The sequence below is a fragment of the Aspergillus mulundensis genome (genome assembly GCF_003369625.1).
Source record: "Aspergillus mulundensis strain DSM 5745 chromosome Unknown scaffold_1, whole genome shotgun sequence".
NCBI lineage: Eukaryota > Fungi > Ascomycota > Eurotiomycetes > Eurotiales > Aspergillaceae > Aspergillus > Aspergillus mulundensis.
In genome coordinates this window covers 3,127,309-3,154,144 of record NW_020797889.1, presented here as the reverse complement: position 1 = coordinate 3,154,144, position 26,836 = coordinate 3,127,309, and the positions used below count along the sequence as shown (strand labels likewise).

General features: G+C 35.3%; 4 protein-coding genes across 4 annotated transcripts; all 4 read left to right on the top strand.

The window, feature by feature from the left end:
- Window positions 1–2,521: 2,521 nt before the first annotated feature.
- DSM5745_02511 (uncharacterized protein) lies at window positions 2,522–3,673 on the top strand (the record flags this gene model as incomplete). Its single annotated transcript, XM_026744527.1, has 1 exon — window positions 2,522–3,673. One exon carries the CDS (start codon window positions 2,522–2,524, stop codon window positions 3,671–3,673), a length of 1,152 nt encoding a protein of 383 aa, XP_026607690.1.
- Window positions 3,674–4,183: 510 nt separating this feature from the next.
- DSM5745_02510 (uncharacterized protein) lies at window positions 4,184–5,404 on the top strand (the record flags this gene model as incomplete). Its single annotated transcript, XM_026744526.1, has 1 exon — window positions 4,184–5,404. One exon carries the CDS (start codon window positions 4,184–4,186, stop codon window positions 5,402–5,404), a length of 1,221 nt encoding a protein of 406 aa, XP_026607689.1.
- A 1,036-nt stretch (window positions 5,405–6,440) lies between these two features.
- On the top strand, window positions 6,441–7,367 carry DSM5745_02509 (uncharacterized protein; the record flags this gene model as incomplete). Its single annotated transcript, XM_026744525.1, has 1 exon — window positions 6,441–7,367. One exon carries the CDS (start codon window positions 6,441–6,443, stop codon window positions 7,365–7,367), a length of 927 nt encoding a protein of 308 aa, XP_026607688.1.
- Window positions 7,368–7,729: 362 nt separating this feature from the next.
- On the top strand, window positions 7,730–8,935 carry DSM5745_02508 (uncharacterized protein; the record flags this gene model as incomplete). The annotated part of the gene is made up of 1 exon (XM_026744524.1): window positions 7,730–8,935. One exon carries the CDS (start codon window positions 7,730–7,732, stop codon window positions 8,933–8,935), a length of 1,206 nt encoding a protein of 401 aa, XP_026607687.1.
- Between the last annotated feature and the right edge of the window lie 17,901 nt (window positions 8,936–26,836).

The following is a 26,836-nucleotide window of genomic DNA, read 5'->3' as shown; positions in this document are numbered from 1 at the left end:
AAGAATATGCCACTCCGATCCATTAGTTCGGACGAATCAACGTCCGTGATGCCAAGAGCTGCTAGTCCCCGCAAGCATCTCCTCTTTGGTACAAGATGGAACGCGCCTTTGCCCGGTCTCAGTGATCTAATCCGTAGTCCTAGTAATTTCAGACTACATTTTACTGAATGAATGTTCTGACAGGATCCATGGGGTCTTTTGTTCTTCGAATTGAAACCTCAGTCAAGAATACCCCTGTCAGCCTGCTTCATCAACGTTTGACGGTTTCAATGCATTCCATAGGACAGTTAGAAGTTATTGGACGGAGATGAAGCTCAAGTCAATCAATCGGATGAATATGGTACATCGGCTGGCATTCAGTACCTAATTTAGCAGATACGAAAACGCTTCATCTCACAAGGTCATCTTGACTCATCACGTGACAACGGTTTCGAAGAAAAGCCCTAAAGCGCTTGTTCTCCAACAAAGCAACAATGGAATCCAGAACTAGAGCATTATCATTTTGTAAGCCAAGACAAATAAAATTAATGCCAGCTATGTCTCGCCGTAATCCGCTTCATCGAGTCATTATTCAGTCATCCAGGCACCGATCCATCCAGGCACCATCCCATCCAGATACCTAATACCATGACTTCTCGATTACCATGACTTCTCAGGTCTCCAGGTACGGTACCAGGCACCAACCCGTTCAGGCACCAACGCTCCCAGGTAACAATCGATCCAGGTGCCAATCAACAAGTCCACAACCATGACTCCGACCAAGAATTGCGTTCATTGGATTTCAACTTCAGATTCTCCTTATCTAGGCGGGGCCGAACAGTTCTCGCTGTTCTGGACCAAATCCAAACCCTTGAGGCTATCAACCTCCGTAGTCGGCCTTCGTAGATGGCACGCCCTGCAGAGCTCGCCGGAGTCCGTACCATCTCCTATTAGATAACTTTATCAATCCACTCTCGTCTGTCGTCTCTCACTTTGTTGACTACGTTCTATCTGAATTCTTATACTGTATCCCTGATTGTGAAGCTGTAGGCAGTGCAAATGGGTTCGCCATAGATAGCGATGGAAGTCTATTGCTCACTTCCATAGGAGGAGAATTCGAAGTCCAAATGACTTACATCCTCTGGCCTGCATATAATGAATATCTACCTGTCTTTATAGTCACTGCACAGCGGTTACGGCCATGGCCTATAGTACTTTATATGCTTGGTACTAATGCAGAGAGGTACTAAAAGTTATGCTCTTGCTTTATTAGTTAGTTTACATACTTATGGCTTTGGATCATGCCTAATTTATAGTAGTTACTTTATGTAATGGACATGGTCGATAGAAAATATCGCTTATAACACGGTTACCCCGACAGGTGGATCGTCCTTACATGCTAGCCAGGGTGCAGTATGCCGTGGAGAATGCTCGAGCAATATTCGAATAAGATAATTGTAAACAATGTAAATGAGGGCAACGAAGCTGAGATCAAGCGTGCGAGCATTACTTGCATAGATTGTAAAGGAAGTAAGAGACCGGTCGAACAACTGAAGAAACAATAATGCAAAGCATAAACCTTAGTGAGACCCAAGCGTGTGATTTGCTTATTGGAGTGGGGAGCGAAGCTCTGGGCCTGTCCTATTAATGGAATTGTTAGCTAAAGTTAGCCAGCATCTTTTCGGGAACAGGTGGATGCTTTCCAAGCAGTCACCTGCAGATCGGGCCCGCTAAAGCGCGGGCCGCGGCAGCCTTATGGCGCTAAGCCGCTTTGGGGTAACAAGTATACCCACCACGGAAGCCAAGTTTCGAATTCTTGGCTCATGGCCAAGTGCCGCCAAGCCAATAGTCTAGATGTAACGTGGCTGAATTTCAGACATACCTACACCTTCTTATGTCGTTTTTTAGAGTAAGATACGCTTAATTTACAGCTAGCACACGCTAAGTGGAGGGCCAAGAATTCGAAACTTGGCTTCCGTGGTGGGTATCTCCCGCGTCCCATCTATAAACGTACGCCTACGCAGACATGCCCCCATCTGTTGAACCTTTCGTTCTTGGTTACTTGCTAGCATGCTTATACGCTGCCTTTCTCTCGAACCATCTTGGTTCATAGCTCGGCGAGCCGCCAGGATGCGATATCAGGCGTTGTATGTCAAGCTCCGGTTGCGTGCCTCAAAGGAGCTTCAGGGACCTGGTTGGTTTGGTCTTGTGGCCCTACCAAGGCTCAAACTCATAATGGCTGTACTCTCGTACCTGCATGCTCCTAGCAGTTGTCCTGGTCGACGGTACCTCGCGGCTGATGGTGAGAAGGCTCGCGGCATCAAGATTGAGATAAAGACGGCGTGAATAACAGCCACAGCAGATGGCAAGGGCACAAAAGATGAGATAGCCAACCCCATGACATGCACCGCCGCACTTTTATCTAGGTATATTAACGCCTTCTTCTTTTTCACTCCACCTTCCCCCACAACCATCCCCCGACCTCGCATAATCATCAAACATCTACTGTCGACGTTTCCTGCATCGACAGAAACCCTTCAGCATGTCTTCTCCACCTGCAAAAGCCCAGCAGCACTCTTCTAATCCATCTCGACGCCGTAAACGAAATCGAAAACGCTTCAATCAGCCGACTGCACAGGCAAAGCAGTCCCCATTCACCGCACCACACGAGCCCACGTCCAGCCCAACTAGTCAGCTTTCTTCCACCACCGCGTCGCAATCTTCGTATAGCACCAGATCCTCCACCGAATCCACATCAACTAATCTGACTTCTACATCTCTGCCAATACGATCCCTGTCAACTTTCCATGCTCACGAAGCTTCTTCCACCGTATCCAGCAGCAAGGGTCCTACAAACCACTCAGTCTCGGTCTCGAGTTGCCAACCTCCATCGCCTACATTGTTGCTTACCGCCTTCAGTGCCTCACAAGATACCACTAAAGTCAGCAAAGGACGTGGAAAAGGAAGAAGGGGAAAGCCAAAAGTCTACTCCATGCTTCGGGATGCAGATGATGCCATCCATATCGAAAAAGCACACGACGCGTTGATTGAAAAGGTCGGACATGGAACGGACAATAAGGAAACACAACCCACGTTTGATTCCGACAAGATGGACGCGCTCGTCCTCCGTGAAAGACAGCAACAAGAGACTGAGAAACGACAGAAAGAGACCGAGCAACGACAGAAAGAGACCGAGCAACGACAGAAAGAGATTGAGCATTATTTACTAGTTGGAGACTACGCTTATAATCTGATAAACTGCCTCAGAGCCGCATTTCTAGCGACACGCACCGACCCTACGCAACAGTTCCCTGGACTCAAGACGCTGGACCAAAAACTTAAAATTGAAGCGAGGCGAAGCAATGGCTCCAAACAAAAGCCAAACTGCACCAAGATCGTCAAGCGATGCAACGACCATTTAAATGAAAAAGTTTTCAAGGAGGACATTGTGGATATTCCAATGGTTCGCTCCGCTCTAAGCGCATGCCTTGTACGAAACGCTTACGCCCATGTCAACTTGGAGGGGCGGAAGGCACGAAGAACGGCTCGAGAAACGGCAAGAGTAAAGTCGAGGGTTGACGCTGACATTGAAAAGGTGCAAGGAGATTCGGAAGATGATGAACAGCATCGGCGCTTCATGCGCGCCTACCCGGCTCTCAGCCAGTGGCTGGGAGAGCAGGACCAGAAAAAATAGAGACCAAGCCCGGAATAGACCGAGTATTGATGATACATGTATGGGGAAGCAGGCTTTCTGTATGAGGTTACTAGAGATAGATGCTATTTTGGGAGTTGGATAGGCGCGATAATGAGTGAATGACCATGTTGGAATACCTATTTGGCGGCAAAGTGTCTGTTGCAAGAAACAATGGGTAGACAAAGAGCAAGAATAATTAATCGGCTTCGAAGCCCTGTTTCAGTATGTGTCAGGGGCAAAAAAATAAAAATAAAAATAAACGTAGGTGTAAGAATATCGAGGTGTGATAAAATAGAATAATCGGCTTCGAAGCCCTGTTTCAATTCCTTCTATGTGTCAAAGAAAAGGAAAAGTAAAAATAAACGTCAACGTGAGAACATCGAGGTATCAATAAGATGGAATAAAGGGATATAAGTGCTGTACTTATCCTGCTCGTCCCAACCACATTAGCATCCTTATCCTTCTTCCACAATACCTCATTTGAACTAGACCTTATTTCTTCCAACTGTCATGCCAATCAGCCAACGCAAGCAGGCTCTCCTCGAGGCCAACCGAACCGGCCAAATCCCGCTAGTCGGGTCAAAGTATGCTGGATGGTATCATGCTCCCAATGGAAAACGCTACTTCGGCCTTGGAACAGTCATGGAGATCGGGTTAACTCACGACGGCGGCTTCTACGTGAGATCCGAACCAGTGCCCAACATGCCCGACAAACGATGGACCTTCTTCGACCCGGCCACCGACGAAGACATGCCCGCCGACCAGCTTCCAGAAGACTACGACGAAAAGTGTGACCGGGCAGAAGACCACCCACGGCCAGGGCGCGACTTCCACAAAATGCCCACTCCAAAGCCGGGCAAAAAGCCCGGCGACGTGGCGTACGGGTTCTACACGTCCGCGAAGGGCCTACTCCATTTTGGGCCCGGGCGCGTCGTCACGAACTACTTCCGTGAGGACGGCAGCCTCCGCAGTTACGCCGTCGAGCCTCTGTCTGTCCGCGGGGGGCTCCCGTTCTGGGAATCAGACACGGGCGATGATATCGCCGAAGAGGACTTGCCGCGGTCGTATTACTCGGGCTCCTTGGAAACGCAGCAGCGCAAAAACAAGGACCGCCCGCGGTGGGAGGATCCCCCGGAGAAGGATGACTGGCTATACTGGTATGGGAGGCTTCCTCCAATGCCTGATTGCGATGTCGTCGAGCGGTATCCGCGCCTCGGCACCGAGCACTCTGGTGCTTACTTCGCACCTGATGGGCAGTGGTTCGCGGGTGTGGGCACGGTTGTCGCTGTCGGGTATACTCCTTACGCAGCTGGCTTTAGATGTTGGTATGTCTTTGTTGAGCCTATTACCGGGAAGTCCGGCGGGGTTTATGATTTTTTCCACCCTAAGACGTACGAGTGGATGGACGAGCTACCATCTAACCCTATTCCTGGAGAGTCCTGTGCCCCCTCTGTACGCAGGAAGCTTCCTACGCGCTGGTATAATCTTCCAGCAATTCGCCGGCAACCTAATATAGGGGAGGAGTATTCTGGGCGATACTTTCCACCTAATGCGCCTAAAAGAGATGTCTACCTCGGGGTAGGCAAGGTGCTTAGAACGGGGGTGACTAAGGAAGGTCGAATCTGGGTAGATGTAGCGCCTATCCCAGGGAAGAGGGGCGGCCATTACACCTTTTTTAACCCATGGACAGGCAAGACCATGCCTGATGAGTACTTGCCGAACGAGGAGTGACTGCTTTGGAGATGTTCTCGGTTGCACCCGTGGGTGTAACCAGGTGCCCAGGATATTGTAGCTTGATTTAAATGTTGCCTGCGGGCAGGCAACCTTGTTTCCTGCAAAATAGCAAAAAGAAAAATATATATATATAAACAGGTTTTTGTGAAGGGAGAAAAATGTCTTCCTTGACTTCACCCATGTCTTTGTCGAGCCAGTTCCTGGCAAGACCGACTCCGACTTCTTCCACCCAGTTACTCTGGAGTGGATGAACGAGTTGCCCTCCAACCCTATCCCCGGAAAGATTAATGGTAGTTATGACTTTTTTGACCGCTGGACGGGCAAAGATATGCCGGACGAGTACTATCCATCGTGATAACTGTTTGTGATATCTATGGATATAGTAACAGGGCAGGTTTTGTTTGTATATACATCCTCTGGTGCTGTGGTTTCTTGTCTATATATTGTTATGTTTCTCTTTCTTGGTTAACTTGGTGTATAAACTCCTATTCTTAGAGGATCTTTATACACCAGGCTTAGATATACCACCTGTGATCCTATATCTATTGGGCTTTGTTATGTGTTAGGTCTTGTTGTGTACTTTCAGCGACCTTTAAGGACCAGGGGCTTGGTCTGGAAATGTCCCACTGGATCTTGTTATTATAGAGATTGCGCAATTCTTGTAGCTGTTTTGGCCGATGGTATATCAGGGCTGGGTGGAGAGGCCTGCAGACATGGTGAATGTGGTAAACATCGTGAATGTGATAAACACCACAACCCTGCAGGTGACTTGGTAAGTGAATAAACTACTGCACAAAGAATAGGGCAAAGGAACAACTCCCAAACTCCTCAGACAACCAGACATCCTTAGTATAGAATCTTTTCAGTCACTTCTTTGCCTCCTTCTACCTTCATCCTCCTCCATCACCCTCCTCCCTTTCCTCCACCACCACCACCTATCGCTACACCTATCTATTCTTACTTCGCGATCCGCATTCTTACTACATCCTTACCCACGAACATACAAACTCGGTCTGTTTTTATACATCCAGAGATGGTTTCTAAAGCAGTCCCCAAGCCGGATTCGAGCCCACGGGGAAGCAAGAGAAAGAGAGCTGACGAAGAAGACTCCTTCTCAACCCCGCCAAACAACAAACCACCATATCCCTTTATGCCCCAAGCTACGAGTGCGGCCTTCAACAACCAACGGCAAGCCACACCTACACCGTCCCCCGCACACGATGGCGACAAAAACGGACCTCCACAAGATTCACGACTCGAAACAAAACCATACACCCCGAAAACCCACTTCAAATGCCCACAATGTGCACACACAGCACATCACTCCGCCTTTGCCCCTACTGAGGGCCCAAACAAGGAAACCGAAATTCCATCGATGCCAGAAGTACCGAGCACAGCTAGTACGGCCAGGGCCGGGGCAGCACCTACAGTTGCCTCAAGTCAAGTACCTGAACCTATGACAGACAGTGACCGCTACAACAAGCTCCAATCCCTTCTGACAGTCGGGGGTTACTGTAAGTACCTCTTAGACCGCGTCCGAAAGGTGCAGGAAGAAAATCCCGGAGCAGAGGAACCTCCTATCCCTTCCAACATCAACAAATTGATCAAGAAGCTCGAGCTGGAGGGGCAAAATCCCGGCATTTACACGGCAGCGATTGAGCGTTGCATGTCGATTTGGAGAGGCCAAATCCGGGAGGCGCTACCAAATCTCACCGAAGATCTCGAGTCTAAGTACAACGCCAAAAGTTTCCTAAAGGCGATACGCACCTATAAGGAGCGCTGTTCGGAAGCCCATCCGAGCCTGGAGCAGAGCTCCCGATTACCAACAGCGGCGCGACAGAGACGGATCATGAAAGACATGGAGAAGGTGACTAATGACTTGCCAGAAAGCAGTCAATACCAAGCCATCATCCACTTCTGGCAACTGGACAAACTAAAAGACGATGAGCTGAAAAAGTGAAGGCGTTCCGGGAGATAAAGGAAAAGGGCGGCCCGGGAAACATGGGATTGAAATAGATGTCAAAGGAGTGCGGTCTTTATAGATCTGAGACGAGAAGCGGCAAAGTTACATGGTACTAGAATTGCCGGTACCCTCCCTGTTAAAAATAACTTGTTACTTAGCATGAAAGACAATCCAAGGACTCGATGCCTTCTTCACATGACTGATAGCTTGCTCTTTGATCTAAAACTGGCACGATAGAGTAGTCTGATTGCGACTCTATAAATCCAGTTCCGCTCCTCGTCTGAACTCCAAATGGATCCGTAATCATTCTTCCTTGTGTAAAGTGGGTTGGCATTTTTCCTTCTCACCACCCAACCAACATGCCATTCTCCAAGCGCATGGAGGAGCTCCTCAAGGCCAATCGAACCGGGTCTAAAGCCCCTCGACTCAACAGTATCTATGGTGGCTGGTACCACGCCCCCAACGGAGAACGCTACTTCGGACTCGGCCGCGTGCAGGAGGTTGGGACAACACACGATGGCGGAGTCTACGTGAGATCCGAGCCAGTGTCCAAGCCAGTGTCCAGCATTCCAGGCACCAGGTGGGCCTTTTTCGATCCATTTACCGACGAAGACATGCCCAAAGAGCAATACCCTGATCGCGAGCGGCAATACCAGGAAAGCGAAGAAAAGTACCCCAAGCGCCAGACCAGGGACCGCTACAAAACAGCCGAAGGCCTGAAAGTCGGCGACGTGGCTTATGGCTCCTACTTCTCTGCTAATCGAATCAGGCACTTTGGGATTGGACGCATTGTCCAGCCCTGGCTCGATGCAGAGGGCAAGTTCCTCAACGAGTACTTCGTGGAACCGATGCGGGGCGGCTGGGCCTTCTGGGAGTTCTATGCGCTCAACGACATGCGGCCGGAGTCACACCCGCGATCCGCATACTCCGGAAGCGCAGAGACGCAGGTGCGAAGTAAAAAGAAGCCCGGCTACTGGAAGGTCAACACCTACTGGCCTACGGGGACGGGTGGCGGGCCTGGTCTCCCTGACAACGAGGTGCGGTTGGGCGACGAATGTTCTGGCGCTTACATTCGGCCAGATGGGCAGTGGTTTGCTGGGGTCGGCAGGGTTGTTGCCTACGGGCTGGCTTATGATTTGGAGGATGAGCCTACTTTCCAATGGGTCTACGTTGAGCCTACTGGCAAGTCTGGAGGGGATTACGACTTTATCCACCCGGTGACTAGGGAGTATATGGATGAGGTGCCCAGCAATCCAGTTCCTGGGGTTGCCTATCCACCGAGCCAGCGTCGATTGCTGCCTGCTCGCTGGTGCAACCTCCCCGCCATCCGCCGCAGGCCAGAGATTGGCTCCGAGTATCCTGGACGATACTGCCCGCCCAACGCTCCTGTTACGGACGTCTATCTTGGTGTCGGCAAGGTGGTCAAGACGGGGGTGACCAAGGAGGGTCGGATCTGGGTGGATGTGGTGCCCATCCCGGGCAAGTCGGGCGGTAATTACGACTTCTTTGATCCCTGGACTGGCCTGGATATGTGGCAATGGTACTATCCTGAGGATTGTTTGTAAGGGCGAGTCCTTGCTTCTATGTTGGCTCTTTCGCCGTGTTGTTTCTCCCTTATATAAAGCCCCTCGATCGGGTTAACTGTGAATGTGCGGGTTTCGTGTTGTTATATATTGATTGACAATGTTGTACCCTTTTGCTTTTGTTAATTGATTGTACGAAAACTGGCTTATCTTTGTTGGTGGACTGACTAGTTATTCAATGTATGTATTCACAATGCCATGATGATTATTATACCAGACAAAGCCCAGTGTATCAGAGAGTTAGACCAGTGTCAGTCAACGCATAAGCCTATCACACTAAATATGTATAGCCCATTGACCGGCGGAATCACTGGAAGCACTTAGTAGGTTCAATTCCGCTTCCAACTGGCCTCGTGCATCGATTATCTCAGGGGTGTCCAACAGATTTCCGCATAGCTAGCCTCTTTCAAGCCCTTGTCTGACTCGGCGACGGCCCCGGTAACATGCATATGCGATCCCTGAAAAGCACGGACTTCACTAGCCCATCTTACTCGGATCTCCTGCACAGACCTACCTGTTGCTCAGCCGCACACCTCACCCACCGCTGGCCTGAGCGCATTCTGGTTACACCTTGGCTGCCCAATCGTTGGTAGCGCTGCTGTACAACACTGACTCGGCGATATGTGTGGATGAGACGAACCGAGCTGACCGTGCAGTGTTACAGCGGCATGCATGTCCATAACCTTATTTGTACAACATCAGAAGTACGATTGAATAGGCCATGGCCGTTCCTTGCCTCGGTGTGGAAAGGAGAAGGCATCGTCCAATCTCTTGCGGCACCAATGCAGAACACCAGTAGACAACGGCGTTGGCGAATTAAATAAAACAATGCACTATTCCTTACTCAGAGCCCTACTCCGTATCTAGTTTAATAGGCTCGAATATCTGTTCCGTGTTATTTTACTTGTATCCCCAGCCAAGGGGCGAACTTCTCTTCTGCGATCTGCGACAACCCGAAGCCAACGAGGTCTGTTGTGTAGGGCTAAATGAAAATGAATATTTGTGTTCAACCAGATCTCTATTCTCCAGTGAGGTCTGAGTCGTTACTATTTCCCAGCCTATCTCCTCCAGAAGAAAGGTCGTAAGCGACCAAGGGTCTAGGTATGCCCTCCAGATGCCCATCGGGTAGGGCTCTTGGCCACCAAACCCTAACTCTCGACAGCGCCCAACTCTCTACAACCTACAAGTCCAATGCAGGCATCCACAGTCCAGGATCGCAGCCCATGTACTAGGAGGGTAATTCAAGAGTGCCTTGCTCGTCCGCGCTTGAAACTACATTGAAGCAATCGGCATCGCGGCAAACCCTCCCTTACGCCAACCACTGAGCCTTCCCGCCGGGAGATTTTACCAACAAGAGGCCAAGTGCAACGTGGGCAATAGAAGCCGCGAATCATCTTGCTGGCCACTAGAGGGTGTTTGTTCTCGGTTTAGCTGGAACTATAATTGAAGAACTGCATACACGCCACATCACTTGGAATATGCCCCAGCGAGCATGATGGTTACATTGACCGTGCCCATCCATGAACCTCGATGTATCACCTCATCAGATGGTAGTCCATTGGGTAGGACAAGGCTCTTTGACCCCTCTGTCCAATTACTTACAATGTGCCCAGCAGAATGGATTGGGCTGACTTCGGATCCGCTGCTGTCGCGCACCTGCACTTTATGCATGGTACCATATGCTCAGGTAGAGCAAGGCATGATACCGCATACCGGTATTACAAACGGAGTGAAGCTGGACCACTTGGGTTCTAGATCGGTTTGCACGGTGGATGGGCGTTTTCCCAATACAAAATTTCACAGAGGGGCGGGTGAGGCGAATGAATTGTCTATGCAAATGGATTTGTGTAAGCTCCGCTATCTCGGTGACGGGTCGCACTACGTACACCCCCCAGATGACTAGGTGTACCCCCCCGGGCCGCGCCTAACGTAAGCAAAGCTATATTAAGAAATGTTTTAATTAAAAAAGCGCCTAATAACTACGTATACCCCCCCCCTTAGCCTTATTAAAATATTTAATAAAAGGCCCTTAACGCGCTGGTACATAGTTTTTTATAAAAAATTATATATAAATAAAAGTATCTAAAAGTAAATTAATTTTAAAGCTATTTAAAAGTTTATTTATATAAAAAAAAAAGTAAAAAGGTTTTTAACGCGCGGGTACTTAGTTTTATATAAAAAATTATATATAAATTAATATACTTTTAAAAAACTAAAATATATATTTATAACATGCTTTTTTTACTATAGTAATTAATTTTTTTAATTACTTGCTTTAAAAATAACTTTAAATTTCTTAAAAATATAATAAAATATGGCCAGATTTAATTTCCTTTTTTAATTTAGGCTAAAACTTTTTAAAAATAACTTAAAAATTATTATAAGTACTTTAGTACACCCTTTTTTATAGCCTTTTCCACGGCCTTAATTTTTAATATTATTTTTAGCTATTAACTTAATATTTAATAAATTTTTAATAATAATAACACTATTTGCGGCTGCTAGTGTTTTTTTTATTATTTTTACTTTTATTACCTTTTTTACCTTTTTTACTACTTGCTTATTTTACTAGCTAACCTTTTTAATACATGCTTTTATAACTTTATGGTAAAATAAATTACAGGCAGAGTTCTTTTTTTTTAATACCTTTATTTTTTTTTAGCTAGCAGGCCTTATACCTTTGCTAGGTTTTATACCATGGTATAAGGGTTAATTTAAAAAAATTTATGGCTTTTAAAAAGGTGCTATTGCTAGTAAAACTAATATAAAAATAATAATAAAAATTTTTACTAGTAGGCTAGTATTATATAAATACAAGAAATTTTAATAGTTTTTTTTAATATTTTTATATACTATTTTATTAAAGGCTTTTTTTTCACGGGCGGGAGATAGTGCTTTTAAAGTGTAATAATTTTTTATAATATATTGTAGTGGGGTTGCACCCCAACATCAATTCCTATAGTACTTATAGCCTTGCTACCGGCCTTTTATACCTAGTTTATTATTTACCCTAATATATATATTTTTTTTTTTACTATTACTCCTACCTATATTATGTACTATTTAATTTTAGGTTTCTGCTATTATTTAACTTTTTTAACTTTTATACTTTAATATTATCCCTTTATATATTAGTAACCAACGCAGGGCATATTTTTTTAATATTATAAAGATAAAAAGGGCGCCCGCTAAACCCTTAAATTAAAAGTTTTTAATACTAGTAGCTATACCTTAGTAACTTAGGCACCTAAAATTATTAAAAAAAGGGGCAAAAAACTATTAAGGCCTAAAGGTTAAAAAAAATTAAATAGTAAGTATAAATTAAACTTAGTAAGTAAGGCAAGTGGGCCACGCATAAAGCACCCTGGTAATTTTTAAAAAAAATAATAAATTTAGTAATCTTAAGAAATACTAATTACCTAATAAACATAATAAATTAAATAGTAAAATTAATAAATTTAATATAAATATAGCTAGTAAATTTAAAGTAAAGCTCCCAAGGGCCCACCTAGGTAGTTATATTAAGTGCCTAATAATAAAGTAAAAATATTTTATAAGTTTTTTTTTATAATTATAAAATTTTATTTTTTACTAAGCATTCGCGAACCTAGCCTTTTAAAAAATTATTTAAAACCTTTAATATATACAAGCCTACTACTTACTTGCTAACTTTTATTATTAAGTAAAAATATCCCATGTATTTAAGTTTTTAAGTAAAAAAGGGGGTAAAAATATTAAATAAATACCCATGCCTATAATTAAGAATTTTAGTAATATATTTCCTATAATTAAAGGTAAGCCTGGTAGTATTATTAATAAAATTTACATGCCCTTTAATAACTCCCGCGGTAGTAATACTAGCGCCTTTAAAAATATAAAAGGCATGGTAAAAAAAAGTATTACCCTTTATTAATTACCCTTATACTAATTCCCGGTATTTTAGGCATGCTTATATTTAATAATAAAAATATAACTAGGTTTTTAAAAGTATATAAGTAAGCCTATAAAAACTAAAATATTTATAATAAATTAGGGAAAGTTACCTAAGTAGCAGGCTATTATAGTTATAATATTTTAAATATTATTAGGAATCTAAAAGGGTACGCTAAATAAGACTAAAAGGTTTTAAAAATTACTATATTAAATAAATACTAATGCCTTAACTAATACTAAATTAAGTAATTATACTAGTATTTTAAGAAATTTAAAAACTAGCCACGCACGTGGACTAATAACTTTTATAATTATATTATAAAATATAATATAATTTTAGCCTAAGTTATATAAATTAATAAATTAAATAATTATACTTAATATATTTAGTTAACCCAAGGCCTCCTAAGTAACCTAACTTAATAAGTTCTTAAAAAATTTAGGCTAAAGGTAGGGAGTTATTACTAGCTTAAGTATAAAGTAATTAAAAAGCACATGCTAAATACCCTAGTAGTAAAAGAACTATACCTTAAGGTTAATAAAAAGGTTATTATATTCCTAAAAAAAAAAAGCTAAAAAAAAAAGGCTATATTTTAAATACTTTTAAATATATAGCTAGTATTCTAGCGGCTAAAAAACCCCTAGTTTTATTTAATAAAATTATAAGCTAGTAAAAAAGGCACTTAAGCCCCACCTAAAATAATTTTTAAAAAATTATAAAAGCTATTAAAGCATTATAACTAAACCTTAAAGCTATAATAATTTAATAAGTATAGTAGCCCCCCTACCCTTTAAACACATGGTAGGCACCGCCCCCCTAAGTATTTATATACTAAATTACCATGTATATTCCCCCTTAAATTAAAGCTATTTTTTAGTAATACCCGCCCTAGTAGTACTTATTTTAATAATACCTATTTTAGTAGCACCCGCCCTAGTAGTACCCGCCTTAATAATACTAAAAATAATAATACCTACTTAATAATATATTAGTACTCCTAGTTTAAGCACCCTTGCCTTATAATAACTACTATTACTATAAAACTTTAAGATGCCGTGTAGGTACCTGCATTATACAAGTAGTAAATATAGTAAATAAAATATATTATAAAAACTTAAACATTAATAAGCTATATGTTAGTAAAGTAAAAAATAAAAAACCTAAAATTAAAGGCTAGCTAGGAGTACTAATAGCAAAACAAGTACTAAAAGCTATTAAAAACTAGTTAAAGCTAAAGTTTTTAAGGGTAAATATTAGTATTATTAAAGCCTTAATTATTAAGCTTGTAAACGCTAAAGACCTAAAAAAAAATGCTAAAAATAGTAAAAACTTTAATTATAAATTTAATAATTTAATTAAGATGTAATTATAGTTATTTATAGCTAATAAATAAGTTAAAAAATATAAAGTTATTAATAATAAGTACCTTATTATTTAATTAGCAAGATTTAGCTAGCACGTGAATAGGATAATTAAAAAGTTTAAACTTTTAAAAAACGCGGAGAAATAGCCCCGGGTAAAAAAAGTAATAAAAGCTATAAAGGTTAAAATATAAAAAAAAAAAAAAAAAATAAAAAGCCTTAGGTTATTATTTAATCCTGGCTTATAGTTAAAAATAAGCTGGTAACTAAGCTAAAAAAAAAATATTAATAAACTTTATGCTTAACCATGTACTTTAGTAACTAGTAGCTAATATTATAATTAATAACCTTTTTAAGGTATTTAAATACCTATACTTTATATTTTTTTATTAGCTTTTTATAAATCCAAGCCCTCCCAGTATTATTACCTAAATTTCCCAAGTAATTTTAAAAAATATAGCTACTATAAACTTAGTATTAGGACCTAAGCTAATTAATAACATGCTTTTTTAACACGTGCAAGTAATACTTATAAATATTATTATAAAAGGCTTAAGATCCAAGCCCCTCCCTAATAAAAAAAACCCTTATATATTCCTAAGTATTAAAATCTTAATTAAAGTAAAAAAATAATTTATAAAGGTGCTTTTAAATACCAACACGAAACTTAATATTATTAATAAATAATTATATAAAAAAATTAACTTGCCCTACAAGCTAAAGCTATAAGTAAAAATAATAATTATAAATTAAGCTAAGGGTAGCTATATAGGTATTATAAAAAACCTTTTAATAATTATTAAGGACCTTATATACTAAAGTATTAACTATTTTATACTAAATAATTTAAAAAAGGAATTTATCCTAAGGAGGCCCTTTTAATACTAAGCCTTGTTTATAATAAATACTAAAAAAAATAGTAATATAAAGTATATAATTTATTTTACTAGTTAAAACTAACTTTTAAAAATTTATATACCCTGGAAGCCATTACTAGCTAAATATAAAAAGAATATTTAGCCCAGGCAGGATTTAAAAAATTAAGCAAGAATTATAATATTAGGTAGTTACTTATTATAAAAGCTAGAATAATAACACTAGGGGCCCTAAAATAACTAATAAATAAGGTTTTTAATAAGGTGGCTAAACACCCAAGCTATGCCTAAGCGCCTAAAAAACTAAAAATTAAGATAATTTTATGTTTAGTTAAATATAAAATTACTAAGTAAGTTAAAGGTTACTTAAACACCCCCCAGCCGCTTAAAAATTTAAAAATTAAGTTAATTTTGTGCTAGGTAATTTTGCGTTTAAATAAATATAAAATTATTAAGTTAATCACGGGCTATAAATTTATAATTACTAAGTTTATACCTAACTTATTTAATATATATAAAGCGCTTGTTAATAAAATTACCTAAAAATTATTAAAATACCTAAGCAAGCCCCTAAAATATATTTAATAAATAAAATATAAAGCTAAAAAGATACATAAGGCACGGCCTTTAAATATAGCCTGGCTAGTAACCCTATTTAAAAAAAAAGTTAATAAAGTATAACTAGTGGATAGCGTGGAAGGAGGTAATATATTAAAAGGTATAAAAAATTAGTAAAAACTTTATTTTAAATAATATTATTTTTTTTACCAGGCGCCCGAAGCAAGTACTAAATTTAACTTTTATTTTTAATTATAAATTACCTAGTTCCTGCGGGAAACCTAACTAACACTTAAAAAAGCCATAAAGTTAAAAGTTAAAAACTAGTTAATAATATAAAAAAAGAAAATATTACTAAACATACTATATTAAAAAAAAAAAGCGCTAGGATAGGGGACTAAAAATATTAGCCACGTGTGACTAAAGGTGGCGCCCTTATAGTAATTATAAATAGTAAAATACTAAATATAATAAGTACCCTTAATTAAAATCCTAAGAGCGGCCTAAAAAATAGTAATTAAAATACTTAAAAAATACCTAAAGGCTAGAATATTTAAACACTCCCAGGGCCCTTATAAAAACCCATACTTTTTAGTTATTAAAAAAATGCCTGGTATTTACTAACTAGTAATTAATATTACTAAGCTTAATAAGGTTACTATATAAAATATAAACCTCTTGCTAAATATTAATAAGTTTTTTAATAAGTTTACTGGCATGGCCGTGGTATTTTTTATTAATTAAATATTTAGGTATAACTAAATTATTTTAAACCCTAAAAATAAAAACAAGACTGCTATTTATATTATAATAAGCCTTTTTTAATAAATAACTATTATATAAAAAGTTATAAACTTGGTCGCCTAGTTTGTTAAGGTTAAAAAAAAAATTTTAAAAAAACTAATACTACTAATAATAAAAATATTCTTAAATAATATTAGTGTAAAAAAATTTAAAACTAAGTATAATAATAAAAAAGCTTTACCAAGAATTTAATAATATATATTAAAGCACCTAGTAAACTTAAATCACGTGCTTTATTTAATAAAGCTTGCTAGGGCCATAGTTTTAATAAAAAAGTTATAATTTTATATAAAGGGGCTTAAAATTATAGGATAGGTATATAACTATAATAAAAGGTATTTTAAAATAATAAAAATAGCCAAGGTTCTTTACTAGCCCAAGCCTTAAAATATTAAATAAGTTTATAAATTTATAGGGCTAATAGCAGGGTTTAAAATAATTATTAATTACTATACCTAAAAAGCTAAACCCCTATACCTACTACTTTATAAAAACACCTGCTAGTGGTGGGAAAAAAAACAAAAAAATACTTTTATTTACTTATAAAAAATTATTGCAATATTCCCATGCGTGCTATTTATTAATTATATTATTACCTTACTAATAATTATTTTAGTAATAAACACAAGCCTAAATAAATAGGGAGCGTGTATTATATAAAAAAAAAATAAAAAATAACACGCGGCAAGATATAACTCCGGCATATAAAGTAATATAAAAAAATAATATAATATTAAAAAAAAAGAATATTAAGGCCTTATAATAACTTTTAAAAAGCTTAGGTTTTAATTATATAGCATGTATTTTTTCCTAAAAACTAATACTAACACCCTGGTGGGCTAGTTAAATAAATTAATATTTAATTTACTAGGCGCGCTGGTAGTAAGTTAGTTAGCATAAATTTAAATATTTAACTTTATTATAAAGCATGTACTAGGTAATAAAAACATAATTATAAATATTTTATCACGCAGGCCTATTATAAAAAAAAATATAGCATAAAAAAACACTAAAATTAATATTAATAAATAGGTAAAAGCAAAACTAGAAGTGGTTAAAACATAAATATAATTAACTAAGGCAAGGGCCTCCAGTAAATTTATAAAAATCCTAAAAAATTATAACTTATTACTAAAAAAAAATAAAAATAAACCTAACTTAAAAGTAAGTATATTTTTAAAAGGCTATTATTTAATAAGGTATTATAAGATTACCCGGTACCTAGTAACCCTATTAAAATTATTAAAAATAAGCTAGTTAAATTACTATAAGCTTTAAGCTACTACTATTATTTATATTTTATATAAAGGCTACCTATTTTAAAAAGGCTTTAAAGGCTAGCCGGTCCAATAAGTGGTTAATAATATAAAAAAATATTATATAATTCTTAAGGTAATATATAAAAAATTAGGGTATAAAGGGCGCGAAGGTACCTATAATTACTTATTTTTTAGGTACTAGTAGTTAGGTAGCTATATAAATATAGTAGCTTTAGTAAGAAAATACCTTACCTACCAAGCTAAAAATTTTTAGTAAAAATATAAAAAACTTTATCCCACCACCGCGCTGCTTTTTTTTAATATATTTAATATTAATATTATTTACATGCCTTTTAATACTAATTTTAAGTATGTAGTACTAAAAACATGCCTGCTATTAAAATAGCCTAAAGATAAACTACTAGTTACTATAAATATACTTACTATTATAAAGTTTTTATTTAAATATATTATTTATAAATTTAAAGTTCCCCGCCAAATAGTCCTGGATAAAAAACTAAAAATAAAAAAAAAAGTTATTAATATTCTTTTATAAAAATATAAGGTTAAGCAAGCTAATATCTTGCTATAGCATTTAAAAGTAAACATTATTATTAAATATATAAATTAAGTTATTAAAAATATTATTAGCAAACTTACTAATAATACTAAAAAAGACTAAACCTAACACTTTTACCTAATACTATAATTTATTTAGTTAATAACTTATAAAATCACTAGGATAACTCCTATTTAAATACTTATAGGCTAAAAAGTAGTTTTTTTAATTAAACTTAAAGTACCCACATGGGCAACCCTACCTTAAAAAAATATTTATACTTAAAAAGACCTAATTATAATAAAAACCTGGTAAATTAAAAAAAAAAATAAAAATATAAAAAAAGCGGTTTTACAACTAGAATATATTTAAAAAAAAAATAAAAATATTTAGGATAATAACCATGTTATTAAGCATATATTACTAAAAAAAGGTAATTACGTGCTTTTATAAAATAGTAAATAAAAGTAAAATTTAAAAATAATAACTAAACTATAGTTTTAATAGCTAGGACCCTACTAAATTAAAAAAGTGTATATTAATATTAAAACTTATTAATTAAGTAAACTTAATAGCACACGCATGGCCTATATAATAAATAGTAATAGGTTAAAGTTATTTTACCTAAATAAAAAGTTTACTAGTAGTACTATAAAACCTAAAAAATAAGGCAAAAACTTAAAAATGGGAGAGCAGGAAGTAAAAAAAAACTAGAATATAAAAAACTAGGTAAATATAGTAGTAAAATAAAAAGCTAGCTAGGTACTAAATAAATAAAATCTAGCTATTATTATACTGCCGCCACTGGCTAAAATAAGTTAAAAAGTTACTAAGTAAAGAGTTAAAAAGTTAAAAAGTTACTAAGTAAAGAGTTAAAAAGTTACTAAGTAAAAAATTAAAAAGTTACTAAGTAAAAAGTTACTAAGTAAATTTTTTTTATATTTTGCTATTAGTTAGATTTTTTTATGTTATTTTTTATTAATTAATTTTTTTTATGTTACCCCCAATTAATTAAAATTAATTTTTTTATATTTTACTTATTATTATCTAGACCTGCTTTAATTATTATAATTTAATACTTTTTAAAAATTTTATATTTTTTATTTTTTTTAACTTTTGCTATTTAATTTTATATTTTTCCTAGTTTATAGTATTACCTTTACCCACTATTTTTTATTATTATATATTACTTTTTTTTACTAATTACTTACTTACCTAAACTATTACTACCCATGCTAAAATACTAGGTATTATAACTATGGCCCTATTATTTTTTTTTAATTTTAACCTTTTTAAAAAAAGTAAGAAAGTAATAGCCGCCCGATATAAATACTAAAAAAAAATAAGTTAAAAGCCTTTTAACTTAATAAAGGTGCTAGCACCAAGCGCGCTAAAACCTATTAATTTTATAATTATTAAATACTTAAAAGCTAGGATGTTTAGAAACCTAATAATAATTATAATAATAAAAATACCTTTTCGCGTACGCGGATAAATTTATTAATTAATATTATTTAATACCACCCCTTTTAATTATTAAGCCTTTACTAGCCCTAGCAGCGCGCCTTAACCCCGTGTTTACTAAATATACTAAAGTAAACCTAGATAACCATGGGTGCCATTTTTTTTATAAAGTAGTAGTTAATTAAAATTAAACTAGTAACCTATACTAGTATAAAAAAAGCTATTTAAGTTATTAAAAACATGCTACTTAACGTGTAGTATAAATAATAAAAAAAGCTATTTATAATATTATTTATTATAAAAAATAATTTAAAAAATACTATTATAAAGCTTTAAAAACATATTTTAAAAATTAAGGCATGAAAAATAACTAACTCCATGGCCGCTAATAAAAACAAGTTTTAAAATATAACTAAAAAAGTTATTAAAAACGCGGAAAAGCAGCGCGCTAAGGTAAAAGGGATTTAAAATACCCTTATTTTTAAATATTATAATAACAAGAATTAAATAAATATTATTATAAATATTTTTAAGCATGTGTAATTGTAACTATTAGCTAAAAAGGTTTAAAAAATATTTAATAATTTAAGTTTAAATATTAAATAACAAGTTATTTAAAATAATATTAATAACGCCGTGGTAGATCGCGTGGGTAATAAAAAATAAAAAAAATATATAATATTAGTTATTACGCCTGGAAATATTAACCGCGCCCTAAGCATGCCCTTTTAGCCTAGTTATAATAGCCACTGCTTAAAAAAATTAAGATTAATTATAAAAAATAACAGGCTTGTTTATACCTGGGACTTTATAAATAATAAGGTTAAAAAAAATTAGCTAGTAACTTTTTATATATTTACTTATATACTAAACCTAGCTAGGACTTCCCGCGCCCTAAATTAGCTATTAATTTAACTACTACCTTAATTTAGCCTTGCTTTATTATTTAGCCATAACTTAACTACCTAAAGCTAGGCTAAATTATACACCTTAGGCCTTTTATAACTAGCTAGTATTAAACTTATAAAACATGCCGCTACTTATAATATTATTTTTTAAAAAATATTTAATAAATTTAAAAGTTATATTTTAACTTATTCCTAGTATATTAATAATACTATATTTTTTAACTTACTAGCCCTAGGAGCCCGCTACTAAAAATAAGTAAGTATAATTAATTAAAAGTTAACTTATAGTACCATAGTCTTGCATATATTAGCAGGTATAAATTAAATATTTATTACTAGTATTTTGTATTTACCTAGACAGGAAATAACCAGCTAATTAAAAAAACTACCACCGTGTGTTACTAGCTGCTAAGTAATAAAAATAATTATATAAAAAATATTATAAAATAGCGCGACTAACCTAGCATAGGAAGTTATTAAAAATCTATACCTACCTAAGTTTATAAAAGTATTAGCCCCGCCTACTAAAAGTAAAAATACTTGCTATTATACACAAGTATTAACTATTATTAATTTTATAATTAAAACTAGTAAAAAGTAAAGTGCTGTCTTATAAACACGCACCCTATAATAAATTTATAAAAAAATTATACTAGTACTAAAAAAAAAGTGCTAGTATATATATTACCTTTATATAAAATAACTAAAAAAAAAATTAATATAAAAATTAACTTACTTAATAAAGTGCTGCGCCCTTATATTAAATTTATTTTAAAAAATTATTTAAACTTAAGTAATATTATAATAAGCAAGGCTTATTTTACATAGTTTTAATAAAAAGTTTAACCTTTGCGCCTAAAAAATATATTAAGTATTTATTAATATTATTATAAGTATTCCTGGCTTTTTAAGTTACTTTTATACCTTAATATTATAAAAATCGCCCGCGGTACTCTTCCCAGTAAATTATAAAAAAAAAACTATAAAGGTTTATTTAATAACTAAGGTTTTATTAATATTAATAGTTTTTTTAACTATTTAGCCAAAAAATTTAAAAATCTGGCGCCTAAAAAATATAAACTAAACACCTAATTTTTAGACCTTGCCTAAAAAAAAATAAATATTTATTTTTACTACCTGCGCAAGTACTAAAAAGCGCTAAACTATGGCTAGCTATAAAATACTTATTATATTATTATTTAGTAACTTATGCGCTAGAACCTATTTTATTAAGCCTGGTATATTATATTAAGGCCTAATTATAAATACTAACTAATTTTATATTTATATTATATAAAGTATGCCTAGCAAGGGGATTACACCTGCTTTTAATATATAAATATTAATATTAACCAAGCGCTTTAAAATAAACAGGAAGTAAATATTATTTAAAAATTATTATTACTAAATATAAAAAATAATAATAATTATACCAAGGTTTTACTAGGCATGTATTAAAAAAATAAAGTAAAGGCATGGCTAGCATGGGTAAAGGCGCGAGATAGTACTAATAACCTTTTTAATTTAATTAACCATGTAAAAAACAAAAAATAAACTAAAAATAATATTAAATACTTTTATATAAATTAAGAAAAAAACCCTTGCTTGCGGCTTATTATATAAATTATATACTTATTAATACCGCATAAATTTACTAGACTAGCTATAAAAATAAGGCGCATGGTATTACCTTAGTATATTACCATGTTAGCTAATTATTAAATACTTAAAATAATAAAAAAAGGTACCTAGGAAAAATTAGCTATTATATATTATAATTTTATGCCCGGCCCTACCTTCCTATTTAGTTTTTTAAATTATTACTTAAAAATTTTATAATTATTTACTTTAATTATTTAACTCCAGGGGCTAAAAGCTATTAGTAATACCTTAGTAAAATATTATAAATAAAATTTAACTAAGGTGGTTAATAAAATAAAGCTAGTATTTAGCCTAAATATATTTATTAAGCGTAATTTTTTTAAGTCCTAAAAAAAAAAGGCTATTTTTATTACTATAAATATATACATGCGGTTTTAAAAGCTAAAAAAAAAGTATTTTAATAACTTTAGCTATAATTATCACAAAATAATACTACTTCTTGCCTTTATTCCCACTTATATAGCTATAATTATTAAAAAAGTATTAAATAAAGCTAAGTTACTTATTAACTATTATTAACACTTCTTGCCCCGGCGGAACTAACAAGCTCTAGAATATGTTTGCTAAATTACTTAATTATTGCCTGTACACGATACTAACAGAAAGAGGAAGAAGGATAGGGAAGGTAAAGGAAAAGGCCTGGCAAAGGCTAGCCAAGTAAAGCACAGCTAGCTAAGCAGAGCACAGCTAGCTAAGCAGAGCATAGCTAGCTGTCATGCTTTGGGACACTGCCTTAGGGAAGGACAAAAAACGTGAGTAAGGAGAAGTCTTGCCTACTAGCAAGTTTTAGCCCCCCCCTAAGAAAATATAGTGGGGTTGCACCCTAATATTAATTTTTATAGTACTTATAGCCTTACTACCAGCCTCCTGTACCTAGTTTATTATTTACCTTAATATATATATTTTTTTTTTTACTATTACTTTTATTTATATTACGTACTATCTAGTCCTAGGTTTCCGCCACTATTTGGCTCCTTTAGCTCCCATGCTCTAGTACTGCCCCTCCACAATATATATAAAAATCTTACTAAGTATAAAATAAAATAAAAGGGTTATAAAAAATAAAAAATAGGTAATTTTTTTTTAAAGTATTATATAGACCTATGGATAATAGTAAACTATTATATTTTTTATTTAATAAATAATTATTAGTAAATTATTTATAGGTATATTATCTTTTTTTAATATAATATAAAACCCCTTATTTTAAGATATAGTAATTTAGTTAAAGTATTAAATTTTATTAATATAATAAATTAAAAAGTGGTGCTTAATATTTTTTTAAGCCACTAATTCTTAATATAATTTATAAGATTATGCTAATTATACTTTTTATACTAAGTATAAACTTAAAGCTAGTTATTTTAAAAGGCCTTTTTTAATACTTAATAAAAATACCTTGCTAAGCAAAGCTTTATTAAAGCCTATTTATTATTTACCTTTTAAAGTAAAGTATGCTAATTAATAAAATTAGGCGGCTTTAATATAGCCTTAGCTTATATTTTAGTAGTAATTTTTTTTTACCCTAGCTATAATATTATTTATAATATACTATTAATAAAATATATGCTTTAATAAAAAAAACATGTTATTAAAGGTGTTTAAAAGCGCTATATTATAATTAGTTAAAATAGTTAAAAGCCTATTTATTCTAGTACTAAACCTAAAGGGCTTAATAAAGTAATAAAAATAAGCGCTTTTAATATTATTTAACACTTATATATATAACTTTTTATTCTTTTTACTTAAAAAAACAAAGCTAACATAAAATATTTTATTTATAGTTATTATTTTAATAATATTTAATAGTAAAAGGCTGTACTTATTTATTTTATATATATAATTTATAAAAAAAATAAACAGGAATTACTTTAATAGCTTAATAGTTTACTTATATATAAAAAAAAGGTAGTATAGCTTATTATTTATTAAGTAATAATAATTAAATATTTATATTATAAAATTATTAAAAAATATAAGTAATACTTATACAGGTATTTTACTAGCAAGCTAATACTTAAAAAAAGTATATTAATAATTTTAAATATTTTTTAACTAAATAAGGCACCTAAAAATCTTATAATATAAATAGCTTAAAATAATACATGTTAAAATACTAAGCTTAATTACTTAATTAATTTACACCTAGTATTAAAGTATTTATTACTATTAATATTATACCTAAGTACTAGGTAATATAGGCCTATAATTATAACTTATATTATAAGTTTAAAAGTATTAATAGCTATTATTTATATAAAGGCATATTATATAATAAAACAGGTAGCCTAGCTTTTTAATAAAAGTAAATTAGTACTTAAAAATATCCCTATTTTTATTATTTTTTTTTATTATACCTAGAGCTATAGAGCCCTTTATAGTAAAAACCTTTATTATATTTAAAATTATAAAAAGCTTTAGCGCAAAGCCCTTTATAATTATATTTTTTTAATTTTTTATTATTTTTAGCGCTATAAAGGGCTTTATAATTATAAAAAGCTTTATATTAAAGCTTTTTATAACTTTAGGTATAATAAAGGCCTTTACTATAAAGCCCTTTATAATTATGTTTTTTTTAAGCTAGTTAATAATATGCCTTAGGTGTATAATAACCTTTAAAGTTATATTAAAATATTACTTTTTTTATTTTTAATTAAAAAATAGTAATAAAATAAAGGTTATTTTTTATATATTATTAAATAAAGTATAGCGTGGTTTCCTTATTAAAATAAAAATTATTAGGTAAAAAAGGTAGGAGTTTAGCACTAGTAACAAGCTTATTAATATTAGTTAATAAATTAAGGGTATTCTAAACTTTTTTATTAAAATTAAAATTATAAAATTTTACTACTATAACAAGTTTTATAGCTACAGCGGGTTGCTTAGGTTAAAAATTTATATTAAAAAAAAAAATATATAAATATTTATCGCGCAGGAGTTTTAAAGTTTTAAAAATTAGGAGTTTTAAATAGCTTTACCTTTACTAGTTAATTTACCAGGCGGAGGTTACGCCGCGGCGGCGTGAAGGAGTATTATTATTTTATTACTAAAGGGGGGGGTGTACGTAGTTACCAGGCGCCTTCCTAATCGGGACATCTTACTTAGGCGTTGCTTACGTTAGACACAGCCTAGGGGGGTAGATCTAGTCATCTGGGGGGTGTACGGAGTGACACCCCTCGGTGACTAATTCAAGTCTTTATCGGATGAGATGGGGAGCTAGGGTCATCCTGCTTGATTGTTGCACTGCATGTGTTGATCAAGTATACCCTAGGTTTGGTTGTAAACCCTCGATATGGCCTGCTGCACAGACAACCAACAGGGTAATTCAGGTGAGGTGCATCGCATAGTGGGGAGGATGGATGTAACCTGTATTCTATACCATAGAGATACTTTGTTATGCATCCAACTTTGCCGCTAACTGTGCACATTGTTATCGCCAGCAACCTGACCTGCTTCGGTATCCATCCATATCGATAGGCCCGTCAACGTACTACCTCTTAGAATCTTCTCTCCACGTGTAAGTTCGCTCGCAGCAAATCAACCTGCAGATAGCATGGCAGCGCATAAGAAAAGGCTGAACGACTTGTCCCGCGTAGGTTTGCTTACAGCGTGAATTGCCGCCATCCATGAGCAATAATAAAGAGAGAGGCAAATCAATAAGTTCTTGTCTTTTGTAGCCGCTCATGATCTCTTCCTCAGCTCCCTCCTCATCCTCCTTCAGCTTCTTACCTTCTGCCTGCTGACGTTCTCCCGCCTCTCAATCCTACCTTGTCACACATCCACGAATTTCAACAGGTCGTCTACTATACCGATCGCCTGCCTGCTCCCACGGTATAGCACACGCACTCTCAGCGACCCACCGACCAGAGCTCTTTCAACCTAGTTCCAACGACATCAGCACACCAGAACAATCCCCCAGAGCCCAACGACTACATTGCAACAAATTGCTGAGCCATCATCGCCGCCCTCACCACCCCCCTTCTCATCGCAGCGCATCCACACGGCTCCTTTCTCCTCGCATTCGCCCTCTCCTCCGGCCGGGGGCCTCACAACATACATCTCACGACACAAAGACCCAAATGGCAGCTGCTACGACGACTCGATTCCTCGAAGACAACAGTCGAAGGTTCCGGTCCCGCGCATGAGCAATCTAGATCGCCGCCAGGGAGGGTCTTGTTCGCTGCACCTCAGCCAACAGGCAAGCGACGCCTGCAAGACGTACAGTGGTAAGCGGCTATGTCGGGTCTGGTTGAGCATCAGCAGCCGAGCGCGGTCGTGGCGGCTCCGTGGGCGACATGGTGGACAGAGTGCCAACGCGACTGGGGGCCATAGATCCGTCGTCTAGAGCGCAATCGCTAGGAGGCGGCTCGGGCAGGTCATTCCTGATGGCGTCGGACTTGGACACGGTGAGATTGACGGGCGGTGCAGGTGAGAATGGCGTTCCCGTCTAGGGCAGTACTCCAGCTGACTGGGACTGATCAGGTGGCGGGTGGAAAGGT